The sequence below is a fragment of the Callithrix jacchus genome, chromosome 16, assembly GCF_049354715.1.
Source record: "Callithrix jacchus isolate 240 chromosome 16, calJac240_pri, whole genome shotgun sequence".
NCBI classification, from domain to species: Eukaryota; Metazoa; Chordata; class Mammalia; order Primates; family Cebidae; genus Callithrix; species Callithrix jacchus.
The window spans coordinates 76,921,755-76,940,845 of NC_133517.1; the positions used below are offsets into that span (position 1 = coordinate 76,921,755).

Sequence of the window (19,091 nt, forward strand, 5' to 3'; positions counted from 1 at the left end):
AAGCTAAAGGAGGAAAGATTTTTACAAAGTATGGGTTGGTCAAAAACTTGAAATACTTCCAAAAGTAAAAGCAGATAAGAATTGAGAAAAGCTCATTGTGTTTAGTAATTATTACATACTTTTAAGAGAATCAGTAACAGCTAAGAACAGAAATAAAGAAATAAATCAATGGTAAGGAAATCATGTGGGAGCATTATTTACATTTTTTACTCAGGAAAATCATCCTCATAAAGCCACATTCCCCTTAGTTATCCAGAACTAAGATAAGCAAGAAAATTTCATAAAAGGAGCAAAACTCAAGCTGAGAACCTAGAATTGTCAAAGAAAAGAGGGGTTTACTATACTTACCAGGGAAAGTACTATCTTCTGGATTAATTGAAGCACTAATGCTTCTTTTCAAGAGGTGATAAATATTTGCTGCTGTGAAGTCTGAAAAAGAAAAGACAAACTAACTCAAAGGGCTCTAGATTTACTAAATCCAACCTACTCCAATTTCACCATCAGACACTCTCAAGACCAGTAGGTTGTATGTGAAAGTACTACACACTGCTCAAGATCTGTTCAAGTTTTGATACAGTAAATCTAAAGCAAGCAGAAAAAAACAGAAAAGACTCCCGATCTGTACATTCCAGCCAGTTAGCACAAATGCAAAATTCCCCACAAAAGAATAATTTTGAAGAGAAGGGAAACTGTCACAACACCTTATACACAAACACATACATTTATTCCTCAAAATTCCTGTTTGATCGAAACAAATGAATACATCAAATGCAATACTGAATCTAGACAGTTGCACCAAAAAGCAATGCAATCGATAACAATTAAGATCTTTAAAATTCATCATTTGTTTTCAAAACTTAGTTCATATGTGGGATGTCTCCTCCCATTAGATGTAAATTCTAGGACAGCATGATTTTTGTCCATCTTGTTCCTTTCTGTATCAGCTGCATGTGAAACACAGGAACAGAAATAATAAATGCATACATTTCCAAAACGTAGGAAATTCCATTACTAAGGCACAGAAAATTTGTTAAGTTAAATATTTCCTATGCCAAGAACTTCTGAGGGCTGGAATCTTGCATACACAAATTTGTCCATGTTTTCCATGAAGATGCTATATTTGCAGCCCTCATTAACTCTATCCCAGATAGAGTCCCAGCTTCTTGAGGCAACTAGATATTGATCCCTTCCCAGCAGAACTTGATCACAAACTCAAACTTCTTCCCCTCCCAAACCGTTCCCGCCCTTTCTTGTCCCAGCGCTTACCCGGCTGCTTCTCAGTACCCTCACCCGACGACACCTCTGGTCCATGTTCTGCCTCCCTATTGGCCGCCGACGGGAATTTTCCTTCCCCCCAGATCACCAGCAGCAGGTACCGATCCATCTCCTAAGAGATAACCCCCAATTTTAGGTCTCGACTACAATATCCAAACATAGGCGCGCTATGACGCACTTCCGGTTCCCTTCGCTTAGGTCGCCTGGAAATTGTGTCCTCCGCCGGTTTTCCGCAGTTTTCCAGCAAGCGGGTTATTTTCGGGAGTTATTTCCTAAATAACTGCATTATCTGCTCCTTTCATGACGAAATTGCTGCGGTGGGGAAGCCTGGAAGAAACTAAAGGAAGTGGGAGAAGCCGACGAGTGTTGGACGGGCTAGGAACTGTGTTGCTTGGTTGTTAGCGTTTCCCGCCGGGCCAGTAAGGCTGCGTGACCCGGCTCGGCTACCGGGAGAAGGACGGACGGTGCTGCTAGTGGGGAAATATGTCGAGTTTCTCCAGGACGCCCCAGGTGAGCTTGTACTCTTATGGCTTCATGGGGTTCATTATACTGGCAGAAGGAGAGCGTTGGGTCTGGCAGATTAAGTAGTGAAGCTGCGGCGGCAGGGAAGCTGAGACCCTCTGCTAAGAGGTGCCTGGGGAAAGCACAAGAGGGTCGTCAGTCTGGCAAGCACTTAATGTCGTTCCTTTGTTACTCATCCCCGCTTCTTTTCAAACTGCCCTTTTCATGTCTTCTTTTTTTATCGGGAAGGGGGAAAGGGATTAGGAGAGAAGGTGGGAGAAGTAGTAAGGTTGATTACTTAGGGCATTGTAGGCCGTTGTAAGAATTTGTTTTTCTGCTGAGTAAAATGGGAACCTATTGGAGGGTTTTGATCCAAGGAATAACATGATATGACTTGGTGTCAAAAGGAGCACTCTGGCTGCTGGGTCGAGAATAGACTGTTTAGAAATAGGGGGTAGTGGAGGACAGAAGCATGTTTGGCGGGTATAACAGTGATCCAGGCGAGACGTGATGGTGCAGAGGTCACGCTAAAAAAAACCATGGAGTGTGTTGAAAAGTGGTCAGGTTTTGTTTGAAGGTGGAGCCAATAGGATTTTCTGAAGATTGAATATAGGCCAACAGCAAAAGCAGCAGCAAAGATTACGCCAAGGTTTTTTGGTTTGAACAACTGGAGGGTGTGTCTCAACTGAGATAGGGAAGGCTGAAATTGAAGCAGGTTTGAGGTGGAAGAATAGGAGTTAGTTTGGGTTATATCGGTCTAAGGCGACTCTTAGCTCAGTGCCGCTCTAACTGTGGTTCCTTCCCTGGACTGTTTGCTGCCTGTGATGAGACAAATACAGGAAGAAAATTAAACTTTTAAAAACTTTTTTTTTTAGCAATTTGACATCATCCAGCATTGCATTTTTTTTTAATCAAAGTTTTTTTTTTTTTTTTTCTGTCAAGGTATCTATTAGTCTGCTGTGGATGGGGACAAAAACTGGCCTTTTTCTTATGTGTAGACTCGTTTGAGGTTCTGATAAGTACATTTAAAATAAAACCAGCTAGCCTCGTTGTATTTTTCCAGCATTGTTTAGCCTCTTGTGTATATGCATAAAGTAAATAACTGGTGGAGATCTTCTGGACTAGAATTTTTTAAGAAATTAAATACATCGATGAATACCGTAGAAGCAGTGGTCTAAAGATACCTATTTCAGGTAACTTTTTAAAGTTGAAATTTATTCCACATTATCCATCCGTACTTTCCCAACTACATTGTTCTATTTAATTCTCCCCAGGATTTGAACTCCTGAATGGTCTTCGGTTTCCAATTGGCCACTCAGCTTTCAATATGATGTACCTACTAATCTCTAAGTGTTTTTGAAGACATTTGAGGAAAGCCTTCATAAACAGCTTCTACTTTCTTACAAGCTTCTCATTACGCCTCCAGATTTTATTATGTGTTATACAAAAGAAAAAGTCATAATCTAAAGGGAAATATATATTTGGGATGTTTATAACAAAGCATGTAGAAAACCAGGCGGGAATAATTACTGTGTTTGTCTTTCCAGAATGATAAGGAAAAAAAAAAAACCCCCTTTTCCAGAAATAGAAATGAAAACCAAAATTCTTCAGCAATAGAGTTATTTTTCAAAGAAATTGTTGACATTAATTGTAGAATACATGCGATGGTATAAAATAATAAATTTAATTACTGTATTTCCATTTTAGTGATAATTTTTTTTTCTCTTTTTTTTTTTCAAGCAATGGGCCACTTTTGCTAGAGTATGGTATCTCTTAGATGGGAAAATGCAGCCACCTGGCAAACTTGCCTCTATGGCATCAATAAGACTTCAGGGATTACATAAACCTGTGTACCATGAACTGAGTAAGTATTATTTTAGACCTGTCTTTAACAACTGTAGTTTTTATGCTGGAATAGAATCTTGATGAAGTTTGACAGGGCTGAGTTTAAAGACTCTTTATTTTTCCTGAGGATCCCGTGTTCCATTCTTGCTGAAAACATACTGGTGCCTTCAACTGAATTTGGCTTATTCACGGGAAAACCATATGAATCAGTTTACCCAGAACCAGCCTATTTTATGCCACTGCCCAGCAAAATTATTAGTACCCCCTCTTTTCATGCTCAGAAATAACCTGATTTGCACAATGACTTAAACTTTCACTCTTAATGCATGTCTTTTCACATGATGATGTGCATATAAGAAGTTTTTAAGGGAAATAATTTTACCCTCTCTTCTAAAAATTCATTTCCGCTGGAAAAATATATGGTGCTAGCTAGGTATGGGAAGCTTATTTTTACTAATAAGATTAATATAATAGACTTGCTTTTCTGTATTCTCTTTCCAAAATAAAATTAAAAAGTTGTTTTCATTCTAGATGATTTCTGCTGATAGTTTTTGTGGATTTCATTGCCCTCAGCACTTCATGGCCAGATCCAGATGCCAGTTTTTAGTCTTCATACTGGTTAACCTGTCAACAGCATTTGCTGTACTTGATTACATTTTATTTAACTTTCATTGTGCAATATTAAACACACAAAGGTGTGTAAATATCAATATGTGTGTGTGTGTATATATATATATATATATATATTTTTTTTTTTTTTTGAGATAGAGTCTTGCTCTGTCGCCAGGCACCAGGCTGATGTGCAGTGACACAATATCGGCTCTCTGCAACCTCTGACTCCCAGGTTCAAGCAATTCTCCTGCGTCAGCCTTCCCGAATTGCTGGGACTACAGGCGTGTGCCATCACGTCCAGCTAATTTTTGTATTTTAGTAGAGATGGGGTTTCATCATGTTGGCCAGGATGGTCTCAATCTCTCGACCTCATGATCCGCCTGCCTCGTCCTCCCAAAGTGCTGGGATTACAGGCGTGAGCCACCGTGCCCAGCCCAAATATATGTATATTTTAAAGAAATTTAGCCATAATAATGATGATAATGATGAAATGAATACCCATACACTCAGCATTGGTTGTTTCCATTTTTTTTTTTGCCATTGTGTGTTATATTACATTAATGTTGCTATCAATAATCTTGTGCCATTTTCCTAGTACACATGGAAGAATTTTTCCAAGATACGCCTAAAGGACAGGAATGACTGGGTTTTAAGGTGCATAGAAACTGTTGAGTCTTTATCATGCCAATAGCGTGCAAGAGTTTCCATGACTCCTCATCTTCAATATCACTTGATATGTTCATTATTTTTAATTTTGATTATTCTGGTAGATGTAAAATGCTTGCTTTGTGATTTCAATTTGCATTTTCCCAATGACAAATGTGGCTGGCTGAGTATCTTTCCATTTATTGGCCTTTATAGCTTCCTCTTCTGTGAAATGGCTATGCATGTCTTTTGCCAGTTCTTTCACTGAGTTGTTTGTCCTTTGCTTTTTTCTTCTTATTATTATAAAAGGTTTCAAATGATCAGAAAAGGTGAAAGAATAGTAAAAAGTGTTTCTTTATACTCTCCACCTAAATAGTTAACATTTTATCATGTATTTTTTATTCAACCATTTGAAAATAAGTTGCAAATGTCATTATAATTCCCCCAAAATATTTTAGCATACAGCTCCTAAAAATAAAGATACTCTCTGTGTAACCAGAATGCCACTGGCACACGTAAGAAAATAAACCGTACTTTAATTAGATAGTCTAATGTTCATTCTTACAGCTGTTATTTTTTTGAACCAGGATGCAACCTAGGTTTATGTATTCTTTAGTTGTTATGTTCCTTTAGTTTCTTGATCTAGAATAATCCTTTTATTTTCTTGTCGTGAGGAGTCCAGGCTAATTTTCATGTAGAGAACTTTCTTCTTGAAACACATTCTTCACTTGTTTCCCTGGATACTGATCTCTCTTTCTTAGTATCCTTGGCTCTTCTCAGCTTTCTAAACTCTCAAATGCCGTTCTCACCGAAAACTGGAAGTGCCTCAGGGCCCATTCCTGAACCTGTACTCTTGCCTTAGATGATTGCATATTGTCTCCTATATCTAAAAGTCACCTTTAGGCTAATGCCTCCCAAATGTAACCCGTTCCCTGTATTGTAGACTCACAATACAAGTTTCTATTCAGCAAATTCTTCTGGTGTCTAGTAGACATCTCCAATGAGTAAGTCCATTTGGGGATGTCTTGCTTCCTGTCTATTTCACCCAAACCAACCTGTTGCTTCCCAGTTTTCCATCTCAACTAATAGCATCTCTGTTATTTTAGTTGCTCTCATTTGAAGCCAATGCCTCATCTGCGACTCCTCTTTGTTCAACCAAAAAAATTTTTAAAGTACACACACACACTCACACATAATTTAAAAAATATATCAGAAAAAAATATATCTGAACTCTGGCACCTCTCATCATCTCTCCCTCTACTCTGGTTTTAAACTGCTGTACTCTGTCCTGTTTTATTCCAAAAACTGCCTCACTGTGATCTTTTTTTCTTCTGCGATTGCCTCCATGTAATGTTTTTACCATAGATTAGTTATCTACTCCAAATGAAATTTCTGTGTGTCCTGCAAGGACCTAAATAATATGGTCCCAGTTACCTTTCTGACTTTATTTCCTTTATTTGTTTATTTATTTAGTTCTGTCAATCAATCTACTCAGGCCCATGCTGTTCCATTAACATGCCTGCTGAGTACATTTTTGCCCTAAGCCTTTTTTTTTTTTTTTTTTTTTTGAGACACGGTCTTACTATATTGCCCAGGCTGGAGTGCAGTGGCCCAGTCTCAGCTCACTGCAACCTCTACCTCCTGGGTTCAAGCATTTCTCCTGCCTCAGCCTCCTGAGAAGCTCGGATTACAGGTGTATGCCACTACACCCGACTAAGGTTGTATTTTTAGTAGAGACGGGTTTCACCATGTTGCCAGGCTGGTCTCAAACTCCTGACTGCAGGTGATCTGCCCGCCTTGGCCTCCCAAAGTGCTGTGATTACAGTTACGAGCTACGCACCCAGACACATTGTTCTCTCTGCCTCGATATCCTTTGCCAGATATCTGCATAGCTTATTTCTTCACATCTTTCAGATTTCTGTTCAGGCATTTATTTTCTGAAAGAGGCCTTCCCTGATTGCTCTGCTCACCCTTTCACTCTGTATACCTTTACCTTGCTTTAAAAAAAAATAGCATTCATGTATCACCTGAAATATTGTATTAGGATCTGTTTGTTATCTGCCTTCCTTCACTAGACTAAGTTCTAAGAGCACATTAAATTTTGCCTATTTTGTATACAACTGTATTCCCAGTACCTGTAATACTGCTTGACACATAGTTGGAATGTAAGAATTGTTGGTAAAGTGAATGTTTGCATTTATGAATCCCAGTTGTGAAAATGAAGAAGATAACTTTTAGTCAGGGCGCTGGCATTGGAGCTAAGTCAGGTTTTTGGATCTATGGAGCTAAGAGGAAGAGTATTCCAAATGATTTGATTTGGGCAAGAGTAAGGATTTATGACTTTTTCAATTTCTTATACTTGATGCTCAAATCTTTTTTCTCTAGCTGATGAAGATTTCTTTCTTTTTTTAAAATTGTACTTTAAGTTCTGGGGTACATGTACAGAGCATGCAGGTTTGTTACATAGGTATGCACGTGCCATGGTTGTTTGTTGAATTCATCAACCCATCATCTACATTAGGTATTACTCCTAATGCTATCCTTCCTCTATCCCCCAACCCTCTGACAGGCCCCGGTGTGTGATGTTTCCCTCCCTGTGTCCATGTGTTTTCATTGTTCAACATCCACTTATGAGTGAGAACATGCAGTGTTTGGTTTTCTGTTCCTGTGTTTGTTGAGAATGATGGTTTCTGGCTTCATTCATGTCCCTGCAAAGGACATGAACTCATCCTTTTTTATGGCTGCATAGTATTCCATGGTATATATGTGCCATATTTTCTTTCTCCAGCCTATCACTGATGGGCATTTGGGTTGGTTCCAAGTCTTTGCTATTGTGAACAGTACCGCAGTAAACATACATGTGCGTGTGTCTTTATAATAGAATGATTTCTAATTCTTTGGGTATATACCCAGTTATGGGACTGCTGAGTCAAATGGTATTTCTGTTTTTAGATCTTTGAGGAATCACCACACTGTCTTCCACAGTGGTTGAACTAAATTACACTCCCACCAACAGTGTAAAAGCATTTCTATTTCTCCACATCCTCTCCAGCATCTGTTGTCTCCTGACTTTTTAATGATCTCCATTCTAACTGGTGTGAGATAGTTTCTCAATGTGGTTTTGATTTGCATTTATCTAATGACCAGTGATGATGAGCTGTTTTTCATATGTTTTTGGCTGCATAAATGTCTCCTTTTGAGAAGTGTCTGTTCATATCCTTTTTCCATTTTTTGATGGAGTTGTTGGTTTTTTGTTTTTTTTTTTTTTTTTAATTTAAGTTCCTCATAGATTCTGGATATTAGCCCTTTGTCAAATGGGTAGACTGCAGACATTTTATCCCATTCTTTAAGTTGTCTGTTCACTCTAATGATAGTTTCTTTTGCTCTGCAAAAGTTTTTTGGTTCAGTTAGATCCCATTTGTCTATTTTGGCTTTTGTTGCTGTTGCTTTTAGTGTTTTAGTCATGAAGTCTTTGCCCTGGTCTATATCCTGAATGGTATTGCTTAGGTTTTCTTCATAGGGTTTTTATAGTTTTAGGTCTTATGTTTAAATCTTTAATCCATCTCGAATTAATTTTTATATAAGGTATAAGGAAGGGATCCAGTTTCAGCTTTCTGTATGTGGCTAGCCAGTTTTCCCAACACCATTTATTAAACAGGGACTCCTTTCCCCATTTCTTGTTTTTGTCAGGTTTGTCAAAGGTCAGATGGCTGTAGATGTGTAGCATTATTTCTGAGGCCTCTCTTCTGTTCCATTGGTCTATATATCTGTTTTGGTACCAATACCATGCTGTTTTGATTACTGTAGACTTGTAGTGTAGTTTGAAGTCAGGTAGCATGATGCCTCCAGCTCTGTTTTTGTTTTTGTTTTTTTGCTTAGAATTGTCTTGGCTATATGGGCTCGTTTTTGGTTCCATATGAAATTTAATGGTTTTTTTTTTTCTTTTTTCAATTCTGTGAGGAAAATCAGTGGTAGCTTGATGGGGATAGTATTGAATTATAGATAAGCCCATACTCTAATCTGTGAGTATAGAATATGAATCTGAGGTTTGTCTTGTTAATCTTTGTTTTTCAAGCACCCAGTACAATGTCTGGCCCATAATAGATGCTTGCCAGAAATGATTTGTAGAATGACATTTTCATACAGATGTTTTGTGAGTAGTCAGTTCTTGTTCCCTGTAGTTATCCCATGAACACTGGATTAGTGGATACTGAACCATTGCTTCTGGGGGAAATACAGAGTTAGGTTCTTCTGAACCTCTGATCGCAGCATTTTCATCAACCAATCCATACATAACCTTGTTTTATATGTGTTTCTATTTAAAGCCATCTTAACACTGAACTCGTGACTAACAGCACTATAACTCATACCTGAACAAGCTTATCTAACACACATATTATCTCTATAAGGTAACATTACAGCCTTCTTGTATTTAGGAACACTACATAGTACTCCAGTATACCAAGCTTGGGGGATATTTTAAACAGTGAAGTCACTAAGAAAAAGTACACAGATGCCAGAAACATACCACTGCATGCAAAATGAAAAGGATGCTTGGTTATTGTATGAGAGGTGAAAAAAGGCCTTGTTCAGTCTCAGCTGGGAACATATACATTAAGTAACTCAACTTTATTTCCACTCTGAGCATTTCCATGAATGACTGCAAAAGCACTACAAGTATTGATTTTGGGGTAACTTATAAATTTTAACAAGTAGGCAAATTTGTAAATATGGAATCTGTGAATAATGAGATTAACTATATTTTGAAAGTAAATAGTGATCTGGAGACTTACACTTTCACTTATAAACCTGTTTACTTTAAAAAACTTTTTGGCAGACCAGAAAAATAGTCATAGAATTACCAATTTATAGAGTTGTTTAATTCCTTAGGGCTTTAGATATTTTGTTTAACCACCTCATCTCTTCATTGACAGTCAAGTAAACTAAAATTAGAATTTCATTGCTATTAAGCCATATTAAAGTAGAACTGGGACTCAGACTTATGCACCTGTCTCCCTGTGTAGGAATTCCCCTTTCCACTTCAGTCTGGTGATTCTTACACTTGTACTGAGTTTTCCTGCTTCTTTTTTCCTTAGCAATGGCATCAGAAAATAATAAAAGAGATCTCTTAGGTTGTCTTTGCAGAAATGCAAATAATGCAAAATTTGAGGGAAAGTGCAATTAGTAGCAGTCACCTAATTTCCATCTCCAAATATAGCACTATCTGTCCACTCAAAGTTCTGCTTCCTTATAAGCAGGTCATCATTGCAACAATGTACCTTACATATGGATGAATAGTCATTCTGCTAGGATACCAGAAGAGCTGTTGTGGCTGCCTATTAGGTTTCTGTGAAAGTAGAAACTTAACTTTTTAGAGACTGAATTGCATTTTTGTTTCACTGTGTTTTGAGACAGAATCTTACTCTGCCACCCAGGCTACAGTGCAATGGGGCCATCAGAGCTCGCTTCAGCCTCCACCTTCTGAGCTCAGGTGATGTTCCCACCTCAGCCTCCCAGGTAGCTGGGACTATCGGCGTGCACCATAATGCCCAGCTAATTTTTTTGCAGTTTTTGTAGAGATGGGGTTTCACAATGTTGCATAAGTCAGTTTTAAATTACTGAGCTCAAGCTATCCACTCACCTCAGCCTCACAAAGCTGGAATTACAGATGTGAGCCACCTTGCCTGGGCATGTTTTACTGTATTTAATATGTAACATATTAGCAAAACTTGTCATGTCCACAAGATGTCGCTAAAATCAAAACTTAAATTGCAAGCAATTTTCAATTTATAAATATGTTGTTTTAAGAGTTCATTCTGACATTTTTTGAGCACGTATTGTGGGCTCATAATCAGTAACATATTTTTTTGAAAATTGACCTACAGTTTCCCAGAAAAATAATATTACAAATGATGATCATAGTTCTAGGAATGATTGTAAAAATTAACAAATAATGTATCTGAACATAATGTTTACAATATTTGAACTACCTTATTTGTCAAATGGATGTTTGTGAAGTATTATGAAAACTGACTTTCCATTAGAAGGTTATTTTTTATGGAAAATGTGGGCTATGCTGGAAAGGACATGGAACTAGTGAAGGAATCCCTCCTTCTAATTAGAGCTGCCCTCTTGAACTTGGGACTTGGTAACTTTTTGAATATGTTTCTGATTAATCAAAAGAAAGGTTATGCATGGTGATTAGTGGAATATGACTTACTCTCCATGTGGATTCTACGCCTTTCACTGCCAACTGATTAGTTTGTTGAGGAGGGCTATAGAAGTATTTAAAGGAAGCAGAGGAAAACCTTTCTTTAGCTTTGCTAAAATTATCTTTAGATTATGTTAAAATATTTCTGTCTGCCTGGAATGAAATAAAAGTTGCACTCAGTTCATAAATGCTAACATACCAAACAATTCAAAAGAGATCAGCTTTATGATCTAAATTTAATCTGTAGTATTCTTCCTTATAAGCTTATGATGCTCTTCTTAAAGTTGCTTAGCTAACATATTTTTCTCTCTCACTATTCAGTTAAGGGTAAAAATGTATTTCAGATGTTAATATCACAGCATTTTAATTTTGCAATCTAAATTGTACATTTATACTTCACCTCACCCCTAGAATATCATCCTACAAAACACTGAAGGAGATTTTTGCTTCAGGTTATATCTAAACTACTGTATCGCCTTTGGAAGAGAGTATATTGATATTGTCAGTAAATTAAACAATATGCCTTGTTAAATGATACAGTATCTATACATTCAGCAGATTGTATAATAACCTATTTGATCATTCATCACCTTGGCTGTGTACAAATTCAGGGATGCCAAAGGTAACACTAAAGTAGCCATTTGACATTCGTCCTTCCGAACTTAGAAACAAACATGAAGGCCAAAGCCAAACTTCATGTTTATTGCTAATTTGGAATGGCTATTTTTCAAACATTTCTCCAACTAAATCTTAAAGGAAATCCAATAAATAAAAGCAGGACTGTCCTAGTTAAAGGAAGAAGAACCTGGATCCTTGTGCCTTGGGTCACCTTCTTTTAGAAGCCTACAACCGAATCACATGCAGTTTGAAAACCACTATGCTAAAGCAAACAGCTTATAAGGAAACATTCAACCCTATAAAGGGGAAAAAACAAGCTATAGACTGAAAGAAAATATTTGCAAACCACATCATCAACAAAGGACGTATCTAAAATGTATAAAGAACTTTCAAAACTCAACAGTAAAAAAAACAAACAATCTAATTAGACTATGCGCAGAATACGTGAACAGATGGTAAACACATGAAAGATGTTCAATTTAAGTGGCCATTAGGGAAGTGCAAATAAAACCCACAGCGAGATAATACTACACAATTATCAAAATAGCTAAAATAAAAAATAGTGACAACAAATGCTGATGAGGGTGCATGGAAACTGGATTATTCATGCCTTGCTGGTAGAAATGTAGCATGGTACAGCAACTCTGGAATAGAATATGGCAGTTTCTTCTAAAACTAGATATGAGCATACTATAGAGCACAGCAGTTTTCTCTTGGATATTATCCCAGAGAAGTGAAAACTTAAGTTTATGAAAAACCTGTACCAATTAGTAATCCTCCACCTTTTTATTCTTTATCTTCCCATATTCATCAGCTCCTGGCATATTGCATATCCATTTGTTTGTTTATTATCTGGCCTTTTCACTAGAGTATAAGATTTATTAAAAACAAGAATTTCTCTAAATAAATTTAGAAGCAAAAAACAACCCCATTATATAGTAGGCAAAGGTCATACATAAAGAGACATTTTTCAAAAGAAGTTATACATGCAGTCAACAGCATGTGAAAAAAATGCCTAAACTAATCATTAGAGAAAAGTAAATCAGAACCACAATGAGATATCATCTCACACCAGTCAGGATGGCTATCATTAAAAGGTCAAAAACTAACAGATTTTGGCAAGGCTGAGGAGAAAATACATGCTTATGCACTGCTAGTGGGAGTGCAAATGAGTTCAGCCATTCTGGAAAGCAATTTGGTGCTTTCTGAAAGAACTTAAAGCATGCACATATGTTCATTTTAGCACTATTCATAATAACACAGATAGGCATCAACCTAAGTGCCCATCAGTAGGAGACTGGATAAAGAAAATGTGGTACATATACACCATGGAATACTATGCAGCCATTAAAAAATGAGAACATGTTCTTTGCAGCAACATGGATGGAGGTAGAGGCCACTATCCTAAGTAAACTGACACAGGAACAGAAAACCAAATACTGCATGTTCTCACTTATAAGTGGGAGTTAAACATTGGGTACTCATGGGCATGAAGGGAACAACAGACAGCTACTTGAGGGTGCAGGGTGGGAGGAGGGTGAGGATCAGGAAAACTACCTATCAGGTACTATGCTTATTGCCTGGGTGACAAAATAATCTGTATATTAAACCCCCATGACATGCAATTTACCTATATAACAAACCTGTACATTACCCCTGAATCTCAAATAAAAGTTTAAAAAAATAAGAGAGGTTTTTCAGTTACATTCATTGCTATATTCCCAGCATCAAGAATGGTACCTGGCATTAGTAAGTATGTAATACATAGCAAGTGGATTTATTCATCAATGGAAGAGGATTATAAAGCAAATTTGGAAGAGCTGGAGACTCCCACCAAGCTGAACTGGTGTTTCTATCTGAATCTGCCCTTGCATGGAATCTGAATATCTCAAACATAGTTATAATTTTTTATAATTTTCAATTTAAAAATGAACATTTAATATATATGTACCAAATGTAAATATATCTTAGCTCTAGTGCTTGATCAAGACATGTTCTGGAAAGATATTAAGTTGAAAAAAAAGTTTACTAAGCAATTTTTAGAAATAGCAACTGTGAGCTTATTTATAAAAATTCTAACCTTAAATTTCTAACTTTATCTGAAGTTAACCTTAAATTTCTAACTAGGGCATTTTTTAAGCACTTACTTTGGTAACTCTATATGAAGGATCTATAATTAGGAGTCTGCAGCAGGGTGCTTGGACCACTAAAATTATACAAATACTAAACAACGTAGAGTTTGCCATTTCAGTGGCAAAGTCCGCAATTATTTTGCACCAACCTAAATAGCATGGCTTACTTGGTCTAGACAGTGGTGTTGGAAAAATTAGTAAATAAGGCTACAAAATGTTATCCTATACTCTAGGTCTCCTTGAATCTCTAACCGGGGAGTTGGTACATGGGGAAGTACAAAGATGGCAAATAACTGTAACCTGTGAGCAGTTTGCTGAGAAAGACTTCTGAGATCTTAGAATTTAGCAGAAAAGAATACATGATCAGCTGGGTGCGATGGTTCATGCCTGTAATTCCAACACTTTAGGAGGCGAAGGCGGGGGGATCACAATGTCAAGAAATTGAGACCATGCTGGCCAACGTGGTGAAACTCTGTCTCTACTAAAAACACAAAAATTACTGGGACGTGGTGGCACACCCCTGTAGTCCCAGCCACTCAGGAGGCTGAGGCAGGAGAATTGCATGAACCCGGGAGGCGGAGGTTGCAGTGATACGAGATTGCACCACTGCACTCCAGCCTGTCAACAGAATGAGACTTTGTCTCAAAAAGAAAAAAAAAAAAGAATACGTGATCAATTTGCTAATGATATCATGGCCTCCTTACAACATTATACCTACCACTTCTTTTTGCCATCTGGCTGTGGTAGAAATTATAAGATCTGCCTCTGAAGTCACTAGAGTTGTATTTGAAACTTAACTTTACCACTTACTAGCCATAATCATTATAGCTGAGTTGTTTAACCGCTGACTCTATTTTCTCATTAAATATTATTAAATAGTAAAAATGGTGGCAGGCAGTATGTTAGCTTTACTTAATAAGACAGTGTGAGACTTTGAGTGTTAAAAATGAATATAAAAAGCCTAGCTCAGTGCTTTGCATGTAGAAGATATTGAATAGATATTACTTTTCTCCCAGGCAATATTGAGGAAAAATTATGACTTAATTCTGGCTTAAGGGAAAAGACTGACCAAAATATTGAGGCTGTATAGGACTAAGAGGTGCCCCTAATTTTGTAACCTACCTGAGTGAGACCGTAGGTTTCCTGACATGAAGCTGTTGAGTTTTCACTTGGTCTGAATTAGTTTGAATTTATTTGGCCATTTAATTTAGCACCTAGTATTATACTGAGGAGTCAGATAAAGTTAGAAATTTAAGGTTAGAATTTTTATAAATAAGCTCACAGTTGCTATTTCTAAAAGTTGCTTAGTAAACTTTTTTTTCAACTTAATGTCTCTCCAGAACATGTCTTGATCAAGCACTAGAGCTAAGATATATTTAAGATATATTTGGTACATATATATTAAATGTTCATTTTTAAATTGAAAATTATAAAATGAAACTATATATATTTAACTTAATAGAAATTTAGACAGAAACAGTTGTGCTATATCCAGGGTTAGTCTTAGAATAATACTGACTTTGGTGTTAATGTGATTAACTGTTAAAGAGAATGTATTTAATTGCTGGTTAGTTTTTGTTTAGAGTTAGTAGAGAAATGCTTCTTGGAATTAAATTATTGGAGATTTGGCATAATTTTTCCCAGATTAGATGTGCATGCCTTAGAACTGAAAGGATACGATTTTTAGTTGCTTTGTGGCATTCTGTCTAATGCCCCTTAAAAGATCTTTTTTGCTCTCTATAAATATTTTTTGAGTGACTCAAGATGCTTCACCTATATTTAAAACTTAACAATTTAAAAACAAATTCCATTTTAGTGGAAAGTTTAAAGATTCATTTTTTTCCTCCAAATAGATGTTATGGAAAGAGCCTGCACCCGGTGTTAGGTAACTTGGTATGTGAGCCTTTGCAAATCACTTCATCTTACCTTCTCTGCTGTAAATGTCTGAATGTGAGCTAAAGTAATCTCAGCTTTTTTTGAGGCTGTCTGGTTATCTTCTCACCTTCTTTATTTTCTCCTCTCTGGCATTTGCCCAACTGCCTCAGAGGCCAACAGGGTGTCACTCTTAGCAACTTCAATCATAAAATTAAATATTGTCAGACTATTCTTTTCCATCTACTAACAGCAAGTTTTCATTCATATCTCTGAATTTCCTTTCACTCTAGTGATGAAAACCCACTTGCTTTATCTTCTTTTCTTTATTCTTTTCCTACGTAGACTATGAATGTCTCTGGAAATTTTGCCATTCAAATTTAGAGCTCTGCATAGAATCTTAGAATCTTTAGTTTTCATATATATTGTACTTGTATTTCTTATTTTTAGTGTTTTTTTGAGATTCTAGAATATCTTGATTTTTTTTCTACTAGTAGAATAATAAATGTTTCTGATTACTTGATTTTGTCATGTAAGTAAGTCATTTGAAAATGTACATGTTGACTTTTTAGTTTGTTTTTAAATGAACAGCCAAACTTAGGGATAGAAAATGAATGCAGATACACGTATTTTGATTTTCAGGGCATCTGTCCTGTCAGATATGCTTGTGTAGTCATAGTTGAGAGTAGCAGTTTAAATTTAGTATTGTTAAACATGGCTAGAAAGAAACCTTTCCACAATAGTTAATAAGATCATATCAGTCTATTCTCTAAATTTGCAAAGAATAATAATCAATTGTAATGTTTTATGTTTGTTTTTAATTTAAGTTGTAAAACATACTTTTTTGCATCTATATACATATTGTTTTCATTTTCTCAGCCCTTTTTCAGGGAAATTTTGTATCAGACATTTAAAGGCACTTAATAACAAACATTTTTACTGAAGTGTAATTATTAATTGGAAGAGTAATAAGAATAACAGTAATTTGCCTTTAAAAGATGTATTGTGGTTATTGGCACTCTTACTAAGTTTCTTTTACTTTCCAGTGTTGAGATTTTCCAAATGGGCCAACTCTCTGTACTTAGATGTTATATTAAAAAGGAACAGAAATCTATTCAAGGATTTTTGATGTTGCACTGTGACTTGCTTTTTCTTTTTTAATAGTTGTTTGAACTGTGGTAAGCTTTATAAATAACTGAGGCCACTTTTTCTTAAGGTTTTTATTTTTCATACAAAATCTTGTTTCTTTTTAAATCTAGGTGACTGTGGGGATCATGTTGTTATAATGAACACAAGACACATTGCATTTTCTGGAAACAAATGGGAACAAAAAGTATACTCCTCCCACACTGGGTAAGATAATGCCATTGTCAGGGAAAGTAGGTAGTTAAAATATATCACTTTAAGGATAACAGTGTTCTTATTCAAAAGATAAAAAGGTATTTTTAAAAATTGGCATTTATTACTAATTTTACTCATGCCATGTATATAATTTACTCCATTTTTAAAACCAGAAAACTATACCAAATAACTATTACCTGACAGTATTTGTTTATCCTCAAAATGTTTTGTATAACCTGTGAACAAGATTATTCTCATTTTTTAGTCACTCTTTTACTTTGTTTCTGCTTCCTGTAATTCATCTTTAATCTTGCCTTCTCGTTTTATTTCATTGAGTTGATCTTCGACCTCTGATATCCTTTCTTCTCCTTGGTCAGTTCCACTGTTGAAACTTGTGCATGCTTCGCGAAGTTCTCGTGCTTTTTCAGCTCCATCAATTCACTCATATTCCTCTCTAAGTTGTCCATTCTTGTTATCATTTCATCAAATCGTTTTTCAAGGTTCTTAGTTTCTTTGCATTGAGTTAGAACATGTTCTTTTAGCTCACGGAAGTTTCTCATTACCCACCTTCTGAAGTCTGATTCCGTCATTTCATCACACTCATTCTCCATCCAGCTTTGTTCCCTTGCTGGTGAGGAGTTTTGGTCCTTTGTAGGAGGCGAGGTGTTCTGGTTTTGGGTGTTTTCCTCCTTTTTGCACTGGTTTCTTCCCATCTCCGTGGATTTATCCACCTGTCGTCTTTGTAGTTGCTGATTTTCAGATTGGATCTCTGCATGGACATCCAGATTGTTGATGATGAAGTTATTTCTGTTTCTTAGTTTTCCTTCTAACAGTCTGGCTCTTCTGCTGTAGGACTGCTGAGGTCCACTCCAGGCCCTGCTTGCCTGGGGATCACCTGCAGCAGCTGCAGAACAGTAAGGGTTGCTACCAGTTTCTTCTTCTGCTATCTTTGTCCCAGAATGATGCCCACCAAATGTCAGTCTGATCAGTCCTTTGTGAGGTGACTCTTTGGATATACAGGGGTCAGGGAGCTGCTTGAGGAGATAGTCTGTCCTTTATAGGAGCTCAAGTGCTGAGCTGTGAGCTACATTGTTCATTCAGAGCTGCTAGGCAGGTACGTTTAAGTCTGCTGCAGCAGAACTCATAAACCCTCTTTTTTTTCCCCACGTGCTCTGTCCCAGGGAGTTAGCGCTTTATTTATGACTTTCCCTTGTGCTGCTGCCTTTTTTTTTCAGGGCTGCCCCACCCAGCAAGGAGGCAGCCTAGTCACTGTCTGCCTGCAGAGGCTTTGCTGAGCTGCTGTGGGCTCCGCCCTGCTGCCATGTGAACTTCCCTGTAGTCCTGTTTATATGGGTGTGGTTAAAACTGCCTCGGTTGTGGTGGCCCGCCTCCTTAATGGCGGACTCTCTGTTATTGCAGGTTGCCTCGGCAGTGGCGGGTTGCCTTGGCAACGGCAGGCTGCCTCAGCAATGGTGGACTACCTCCATAGGGATGGAGTGCCTCGGTAATGGTGGGCGCACCTCCCCCACCGAGCTGGACTGTCCTGGGTTCAGCTGTGCTTGTCATGAAACTCTTAACCCTGAGCGTTTCCAATTGCTGTTTTTTGTTTGTTTGTTTGTTTTTGTGGGGGTGGGACCTGCCAAGACTGATCACCTGACTTCCTGCCTCAGATCTCTTTTTTTTTTTTTTTTTTTTAAGTTGAATGGCTGACTCTCTCCCAAGTGTTTCAGTCGCCTGCTGAAAGGACGCCGGGATCTGTGTGATTTCCCTTGCAGCGACCCACTGCACCAGCCGGAACAACAGCGCTGAGATTCGTGGTGCTTTTTCTGCCCGGGAATCTCCTGGCCTGGCTCTATGTTTCAGTCCCATTTAATCAGATGAATGGGCTAATCTGCCTTCCCGGAGCTCCAATTGCCAGCTTAAAAGGGCAACCAGACCAGTGTATTTTGTATGGAGAGCCGCCACGCTGGGGCGCCAGTAAAACAGCCACACAGTCCCAAACAGTGGCGCTAGCAACCTGTGGGGCTCCTCCACCTGGG

The 19,091-nt window shown here is 37.4% G+C and overlaps 2 protein-coding genes across 7 annotated transcripts in view; one reads left to right on the forward strand and one right to left on the reverse strand.

Annotated features, from left to right (window-relative positions):
- MTBP (MDM2 binding protein) overlaps window positions 1-1,441 on the reverse strand; it is an 80,839-nt gene extending 79,398 nt beyond the window's left edge. For all 4 annotated transcript variants that reach the window (XM_054246782.2, XM_002759272.6, XM_078353264.1 and 1 more), the window contains exons 1-2: window positions 1,267-1,441; window positions 349-429 (exon numbers count right to left, since the gene is read on the reverse strand). In XM_054246782.2, coding sequence (XP_054102757.1) covers window positions 349-429; window positions 1,267-1,384 — 199 coding nt within the window. In that variant the 5' untranslated portion in view covers window positions 1,385-1,441. The remainder of the gene's footprint in view (window positions 1-348; window positions 430-1,266) is intronic.
- Window positions 1,442-1,702: 261 nt separating this feature from the next.
- The window catches only part of MRPL13 (mitochondrial ribosomal protein L13), a 68,571-nt gene continuing 51,182 nt past the window's right edge, over window positions 1,703-19,091 (forward strand). Inside the window, exons 1-3 of one of the 3 annotated variants that reach the window (XM_054246783.2) lie at window positions 1,703-2,969; window positions 3,517-3,640; window positions 16,971-17,064. In XM_054246783.2, coding sequence (XP_054102758.1) covers window positions 3,562-3,640; window positions 16,971-17,064 — 173 coding nt within the window. In that variant the 5' untranslated portion in view covers window positions 1,703-2,969; window positions 3,517-3,561. Of the gene's footprint in view, window positions 2,970-3,516; window positions 3,641-4,152; window positions 4,317-16,970; window positions 17,065-19,091 lie in introns of all 3 variants that reach the window. The other 2 variants (XM_054246784.2, XM_002759273.6) reach the window with 2 other exon arrangements.